The 8,278-nt window shown below is 40.2% G+C and overlaps 1 protein-coding gene across 2 annotated transcripts; it reads left to right on the plus strand.

Moving 5' to 3' along the window:
* The first annotated feature begins 363 nt into the window (after positions 1 to 363).
* On the plus strand, positions 364 to 4,206 carry LOC121790384 (tRNA:m(4)X modification enzyme TRM13-like). Of its 2 annotated transcripts, none has more exons than XM_042188618.1 (9): positions 364 to 498; positions 595 to 660; positions 731 to 1,054; positions 1,508 to 1,778; positions 1,938 to 1,995; positions 3,150 to 3,236; positions 3,319 to 3,450; positions 3,521 to 3,656; positions 3,747 to 4,206. In XM_042188618.1, exons 1-9 carry the CDS (start codon positions 425 to 427, stop codon positions 3,967 to 3,969), a joined length of 1,371 nt encoding a protein of 456 aa, XP_042044552.1. In that variant the 5' UTR covers positions 364 to 424; the 3' UTR covers positions 3,970 to 4,206. The 2 variants fall into 2 exon arrangements, with proteins under 2 accessions (XP_042044552.1, XP_042044560.1); XM_042188626.1 differs by having other exon boundaries at positions 3,539 to 3,656.
* Positions 4,207 to 8,278: the final 4,072 nt, after the last annotated feature.

An 8,278-nucleotide genomic window follows, 5' to 3' on the forward strand; every position in this document is an offset into this window, starting at 1 on the left:
TTATGTTGTTTCCACGGATTAATTTAATTTCGTCTTACAAATTAAAGAAGAAACTATTTTTTAATTAAAACAAGAATAATTTAATTATTGAATTTTTTGAACCAATAAAATTGAAGCAAAATTCAGTTTTTCCGTTCCTACACTAACTTGTTCTTAGACAATCGATTCCAATTCTTGAATTGCCAAGAAATCCAAAATCGAATAGCCTGTGTTTCATCAGCAATGCATTATATCAAACTTAGTAATATCGAATAAATCTAATCTTCAACACCAATGTGATACTGAAGCAATTCAATAATCTTATATTAAATGCGTGCCATTATAAATATTTCTATTTAAAAAAAAATGGATGAGTATATAAAAACGTCCCTCTTTGAGTGAGAACTCAGTTAAATCTGTAGGGTGTAAGCATAGGCAGAAGAAAATGGCAACACACTGCAAATTCTGGCTCCCCAAGAAGAGGAGATTGTGTGCTAATTCCCGTCTCCTCGATTCCCCGTAACCTCTCTCTCTCTCTCTCTCTCGCCCAAGCCACACCTTTAATCCCCAACTTGAATTTGCAATGCTGATGAATTCCTGATTTCAATTGTCCAGATTCTGCGGGAACCACACGCAGAGATCCGACGCACAGTGGATTCCATGCCCAATCGATCCTTCTCAGTAATAATCCCCTTCTCACCTCTTCCAATTTTCTACTCCTAACCGATTTATTTCCTTTCATCTTTGCTAGCTCCGTGCTCGAGGAAAATCTCGAGAGTCACTTAAACCGATGCCCGCTGCTGAAACAAACACAATCACTCTCCCGCCAACCCTTCTATCGAAAGGGGATTAATGCCGGATCAGACGATGATGAAGAGAAAGAAGAGAAATCGAAATCTGATTGTGTTTTTACATCGGAGATGAAGAGGAGTGCCGTCTATTCAATGGATGTGCCCTATTTTTTGGACTTGATTCGTAAAATCAAGTCTGTACATGCTGATGTATGCAGCACCATTCCTGATTCTTACAGGATTCCTGAAGCTTGTAGCATTTGGACTAATAGAGAAGTTGACAAGTAGTACTGAGAATCTTTTCATCTTGGCATTCATTATTGTTTATAACATGAATTTTCACCCAATTTCTGTTTGTTGATTGTTTTATGTATGTCATGAGCTTTGACAAATTGTCCAATTAGGGCCAGTTTGATATTAGCAGCAATATTCAGTTGTTGTAGAATAAGATATGTTTGATTAATATATGTGCTTTGTCATACCAAGATGATGATTTTGACGTTAAATTGAGTGATTTCACGAGAAAAGGGTGAAGAAAGCTCAGACACCAACTTGCTCTAAAACGGCAAAGTTGATGGCAAACTTGACATTGTTGTTGCTGATTCAAAAACATGCTATATTTCAACATTTTCTCAAAGTTTAGGACATTAAAATAAAAATAAAAATTGAAGTATCTTTTTGTGTGTAAATAAGCAGTTTTAATCGAGTTTGATTTATCAAGTGATTATTGGTTTCAGGAAACTCCCTTATAAGGAGAAACATGTGCTGCAACAGGCATCAATTCTTGGGAATTTAGAAAATTTTGGGGTGTTGAAGGAAACTTGCTTGATTTCTGGTGAAATAAGTGAGGAGAAGGATTGTAAGAAAGAGTTTGAGAGGGAGAGGGATAGTGATGTTCCTGCTGTGGTCGAGTTTGGTGCCGGAAGGGGGTATTTGACACAAGTTCTAGCCGATTGTTATGGGATCAAGAAGGTGTTGTTGGTGGAACGGAAGTCGTATAAGTTGAAAGTTAGTGTCTTTCTAAACCATTTTTGTGCTTACTTTGTTTGAACAGACTCTTACTTTGCATCAGAAATCATGAATTTAGGTGTGAATGTGTGATGATATCGTTGTGCTTCTGTTGTATTTCATGGTTCTAATTTGTTTACATTCTTGCTTACTCCTCAGGCTGATCGGAGTTTGCGACAGAAAGAGAGTTTAGTGTTAGAGAGGTTGAGAATCGACAGTATGTTCTCCAAATCTTCTTCCAAATGCCTTGGTTCTTTATTATGCTGTCTGTAAAAACGGGCTTGTATTTTAGGAGCTTTCTGCTTGAAGTCATTCTATAGATTTTGACCTGAAGATAATTTTTTGCGGGCAATTCACTTGATTAACTTAACTCTTTATTATACAGAATACAGTGTTCAATTTGTCTCATTTGTAATTTCCAGACATCTTGAGTAAGAAGGTCTTGGTATCATTAGTGTAAACTTATGTAGCTTTGATTGCTTAGTCACTTGTTTGTATTTATGGCACTAAACTTTAACTCGAGAAGTGGATGACAGTGGTGGTCATTGAGCTCTATACCGGTATGGAGTTTCTGTTGTTACTTGTTAATGTGTTCTGACTAAGTTGCCGAGTAACCTTTATTGTAAGTTGTAACTTCAGCCGCGACAGCATGGAATTATATTCACAACATAGTTACACTTCCATCAAAGAGCCATGGACATGAAGAATTGGCATGCACATCTTTTGCAATGAATTTTGCCATGTATTCTAGCATTGTGTCAAATTCATTAGCTGTCGTAGGAGCTCGAGTTATAGGCATATAGCTTCATGTCTACTTGACAACAAGATCATTATCATATGGTAAAGAAATTAGTTTACCGCTTAAGCCTGTGGTTGATAGCTGGTTTGGTTTGTCATTATCGGGTTAAGGATTTACCACTAGCTCTTATTTTTTGGAAAACAGGCCACTTTTTATTACACACACTCTCTGAAATTGTTAAGCATGAAAGTTTCAATCCACCTCAGCATTTGACTGAGAAGTACCTAGATGTGAAGTAAAAGTGGCTTATTTATTCTTTGGTGTGGACTATGCTTTTCCGTTACTTATATCATCTATGTGCGATAAACATTGTTTAGTATAGATGTGAAGTACTTTGATTAAGATGTAGAATAATGTTCCCCGAGGAGTGTGGTGTAGGCACATATGCCATTTTTTCTGAAATACAAGAAGTCGGGACTACTAGTACACGCTTGTGCTCTACAGATTTCTGTTAATTCTAAGAAACGTATATGTGGCCAAGAATATCACAGTTTATGATTCCACTGCCAAGATCTAGTTGTTTTTTTCTTTTTCCAAACTCGATTCGACCTTCTTAACATCATTACTTGCAGTTGAGGATCTGGATTTGAATGGCGTGGATTCATTAAAAGGAGTTGGCTACATTGCGATCGGCAAACATCTTTGTGGGCCTGCGACAGGTAATTGAAAATCTGGCAACTGTCTTATTGCAACAGAGATTCGCTTATACAACATATTAACATGCACACAACTCTGTTCCAGATATGACCTTAAGATGTTGCATTCGCCAACATTCAGAAGAAAACGGAGCTTTTGAGTCCCAAGCAAGTTACCTGAGAGGTGTAGCTATTGCTACATGTTGCCATCATCTTTGCCAGTGGAAAAGCTACATCAGTAATCACCAAAACCAAGAATTTGTTTTTTCTGTAAACAAAAAAAATTTCTGAGCGATTTACTCGTGCAGGTAAGAAATACGTATCAGATATGGGCTTCACCAAGGACGATTTTCATGCGATTACATGGTTTACCAGCTGGGCCGTGGATGCAGATCATGGCTCGGATTTTCCTGTCATAGATTTCTCTACTCAACTTGAGATCATGTAATGGCCTTACCATTTTTCATCTATTTTAGGTAGTATAATGTATGTTGTGGCTTCTCACGATACAATTTTTCTGTTTATCATGTTCAGGACCGAAAAGAAAGAGTTCTTGCTCGACTCAGAATCATGCAAAGTCGAGGATATAGTGAAAAATATGCAGGCCATTGATCGAGCAGTGCTGGGCTACATGTGCAAGGATATCATCGATGCTGCAAGACTTATGTGGGTGAAGGAGCAAGGTCTAAAATGCGAGCTTGTGAAGTATGTCCCTATCACCATTTCTCCTGAAAACCGCGTCTTGATGGCCAAGTAGAGTATCAATACATGGCTTTGGTGTTCGATCGCTTATCGTATGATTATAAAGCGGTTTCACTCGGCCTACTCCATCTGTATTTTTTCACTGGCTCGTTTGTTATGTTAGAAGATTGAGTAACTATCAAACAGGTGACTATTACTGCAAAGACTAATTTGTGTGCATTATCTTGTCCGAAAATGCTAAACTCCAGAAAGCAAAAAGAGACGTATAGAAATCCATTTCATACCTCTGCAATTTTGTCTTACCAATATACTCCTTCTTGCCCGCAGGGGCGTAGCGCCGTTGGCAACGGAGGGGTAGATCTTGCTGCAATATACTCTTTCTGACCCAGTTACTTGAGACACTTTTTCGCAGTCATTATAGAAAAATAATAAAAAGTTGAAAAAATTAGACTAAGAAAGAGAAAAATATAAAAAAATACTTTCTATATACTCTCTCCGTCCCGGACTACTTGCACTTATTTCCTTTCTGGACGTCCCAAGTTATTTGCACTCTTTCCATTTTTAGTAAAGATTATCACCTACAGCCGCAATTGTTGACTTTGCTATACACTCATTCCTTAATCTCCATGCCGAAAAGTAATGTGCGAGTAGTCCGGGACGGAGGGAGTAGTATTCTTTGTTATACTTCTCTCTTTCTCTATTTTAATTATTGATTATCATTTTCTCAAAATGAGCCCAAAAAAAGAAATGCTTCAAGTAAAATGGGATAAGTTTTATTCCGTAGCATATGTATACCTTATTTCTTAGAAGGAACATTTTTTTTGGTTAGCAAACTTTAACAAGGTATCAATTTTGATCCATAACATTTGAAAATATCTTTTAAGGTTCATTAATTTCGATGTAATATTGTTTGAGCTATTTTTAACTGTTTCAAACTTATTATATAAATTAATGAACTTCAAAATATATTTTCAAATGTTACACAGACCAATATTGATACTAAGCAAAGTCGACAAAAAAATTTATTCCCTCTATTTATTTTTCGTTCAACTCAATAATTATCTTGTTTTTGTGTAGTAAGTATAATACTATCATTACTTGAGACAAATTTTAGTAGAGACGATAATATTGACTGATATGGTTGGCATCTACTGGTAGACAAGTCCAACTGTCTTACTAAAACAAAGACTTGCTTTCATTCTATCCATTTTTGCTCACCATGCTTATTGTGCTAACGACCTTCATATATTCATATACTATTTTATGTGCTATTTTATGTGTGAAGTGGAGAGAGTAAAGTAAGAGAGATGAAATAAAGTAGAAAGAAAAGTGTTTCCATTTTAAATAACAGGTCATCTTGCTTGGGACAAACCCAAAAGGAAAGTAGGTCATCTTCAATGGGCCAGAGGGAGTACTACTATGTGTGGGTGTTGTATCTGACATCAAATTGACATTCCCTCGACCAGCATTTGATCACCTTAGTATTTTGGCAAATATGGATCCAACCGGAACCATACTCTTCAACACCGTGGGCAGAGCCTTCTATTCCTTTGACATATTCGCCGTCGAGCTCAACGACGATCGCCCCCGTTCAGAGCACCGCCGCCTCGACTCCTATCCATCAACTTCAACAGCCACTTCGTCGACGACCACAAAACTCTCGTTTACATCTCCAACCGGTCTGGTACGCCCCACATTTTCCTAAACCGCGCCCAACATCCCCATCCCGAACGCCTCCACTCCCCGCCGGAGAGCCTCTTCCACGACCGCCCCCTCATCAATAACCGCCGCCTCTACTTCATCTCCGCCCACGAACAGCCTGAGAAGCCCTTCACGAGCTGGCCGGCCCTCTACTCCACAACGCTAGACGACGACAAGACGACCACACGGCTAACTCCATATGGCACTGTCGATTACAGCCCCGCAATCTCCCCGTCGGGGGGAGTCGTCGCCGTCACTTCCTATAGCCGGAAGGCTTGGGGCGGCAAGTTCTGTGCCAGCGCGGCGGAATCCGATCCCACCAGCGGCGCTGTTCTGTGCCAGCGCGGCGGGTGGCCGAGTTCGTGGAGTGACTCCACCCTGTATTTTCCATCGGCAATCCGACGATGTCTGGTGGAGCATATTCAGAGCCGATTTGTCCAACGATTTTTTGGAATCATCGCCGCCGGTTCGCGTTACTATGTCGGGAGTCCACTGCTTCATGCCGGCGGCGATCCCCGCATGAAGAGAATCGCCGTGGCGACAAGGCGGAAGGGCCGGAATCACCGCCACATCGAGATTTTTGACACCGAATCTCAGAAATTCTATCCAGTGACGGAGCCGCTGAACCCTAATATCCACCATTACAACCCTTTTGTTTCTCCGGGAGCAGCTTTTCTCGGATATCACCGCTCCGGTGAAAATGCAATTCCTTATCTCGAACAGGTGAAGAGTCCGGTAAAGGGGCTTAACATGATCATAAAAAGAACAACAAGAACACATAATGGAGAAAGCAAGATTAAACATTGCTGCAAATCGGAAGCTCGAGCTATTGTTTTTTTATTTGATTCATTAACTTGCAGCCAGATCCTATTACATATACTGCATATTGGAAAGATCTAGAATCTCTCCTTAATCTCCATACTTTAACAACGCTAATCAAAACTAACTCTGCAATGATTCCTTCTTTTTTAATCCACGTATCAACACGTCTCTCCAAGTACAAGTGTGGTCCTCCATCTTAGCTGTCTTGCTTGGCTTGTCCTTGGCTTCAGCTTGTGGCTCTCCTTGCACAACACATGCTTCAATTTTCTTTGTCGCATTCGCATCGATCCAACGTACAGTGAGGTCCACTGGCTTGGCACCTCGGTCCACAGCTTGATCAAATTGGCCATTACGACCATGATTCATGGCTTGATCAAGTTGGCCGCCATTACGACCACGATCAACACGCTTGATCGATGGCATGATCAAACCATCTCGTTCAACACACTTGATCGATGGCTTGATCAAGCCATCTCCTTCTTGGTCGCCATCTCGTTCAATACACTTGATCGATGGCTTGATCAAGCCATCTCCTTCTTGGTTGATCAAGCCAATCTTGAGAATTATAACATCCCTCCTCAACCTGAGGGAAGCTAAGGAAACCACACCAAGTCTGTTCCGTAGCTTCGAGAAAGGTTGTTGGCTTAGGGGCTTAGTGAAGATATCGACCACTTGATCATGAGTAGGAACATGCCTGAGTTCAAGAGCCTCGTTGAGAACTTTATCCCTTACAAAATGAATATCAAGCTCAATATGCTTGGTCCGTGCATGGAGAACAGGGTTAGAAGCCAGAGCCATGGCACTTAAGTTGTCAACCCAAATTACAGGAGCAGATTTAATAGGCAACTTTAATTCACCAAGAGTAGACTGAAGCCAAGCCACCTCAGCCGCAGCATGAGCTAAGCTTCTGTACTTTGCCTCTGTGCTGGAGCGAGCTACAACAGTTTGTTTCTTCACACACCAAGAGATGAGGCTTCTGCCAAAATAAGTGCAGAAGCCAGTAGTAGATCGCTTATCATCAAGGTTCGCTGCCCAATTTGAATCAGAGAAGGCAGATAGAACACCATTTGATGGAAGAATTTGAATTCCAAAATCCCAAGTACCTAATAGATATCTCAAGATGCGTTTGACAGCTCTCCAGTGAGTATCAAGTGGTGAAGCCATGTATTGGCTCACCTTGTTTACAACATAGTTTATGTCAGGCCTAGTGATGACAGCATATTGGAGGGCTCCAACAATACTTCTGTAGAATTTGGCATCAGATACTGGGGAACCAATGGTTTTACTGAGCTCACAACCAGAGACCATAGGAGTGGGGCAGCCCTTTGCACCAGTCATGTTGGCCTTTTTCAATAGATCCTTGATGTAAGATGACTGACACAGATGAAGGCCATGCTCAGTCTTGATGATTTCAACTCTAAGAAAAAGACTAACTTCACCAAGATCTTTGACAGAGAAATGAGCATTGAGCTGATTAACGACCTTCTTAATAGCAAGGGGGGAGTTACCTGTGATAAGCATATCATCGACATAAATCAAGAGATAGGTAGTTTCAAGACCAGTTTTTCTGATCGGTTGGACTACTGGCCCAAATTTTAAGCCTAGATATACTGCTGGATCAGTTAAATTTGACCCACAATCGGCGACCCACTCTGATACCATGAAAAGAACAACAAGAACACATAATGGAGAAAGCAAGATTAAACATTGTTGCAAATCGGAAGCTCGATCTATAGTTTTTTTTATTTGATTCATTAACTTGCAGCCAGATCCTATTACATATACTGTATATTGGAAAGATCTAGAATCTCTCCTTAATCTCCATACTTTAACAACGTTAA

The sequence above is a fragment of the Salvia splendens genome, chromosome 2 (genome assembly GCF_004379255.2).
Source record: "Salvia splendens isolate huo1 chromosome 2, SspV2, whole genome shotgun sequence".
Classification (NCBI taxonomy): Eukaryota; Viridiplantae; Streptophyta; class Magnoliopsida; order Lamiales; family Lamiaceae; genus Salvia; species Salvia splendens.

Coding starts and splice junctions, on each gene's coding strand:
- LOC121790384 (XM_042188618.1), top strand. CDS start 425: ATGGCAACACACTGCAAATTCTGGCTCCCCAAGAAGAGGAGATTGTGT. Junction 1,996..3,149: donor AGAGAGGTTGAGAATCGACA/GTATGTTCTCCA, acceptor CATTACTTGCAG/TTGAGGATCTGGATTTGAAT. Junction 3,237..3,318: donor TCTTTGTGGGCCTGCGACAG/GTAATTGAAAAT, acceptor ACTCTGTTCCAG/ATATGACCTTAAGATGTTGC.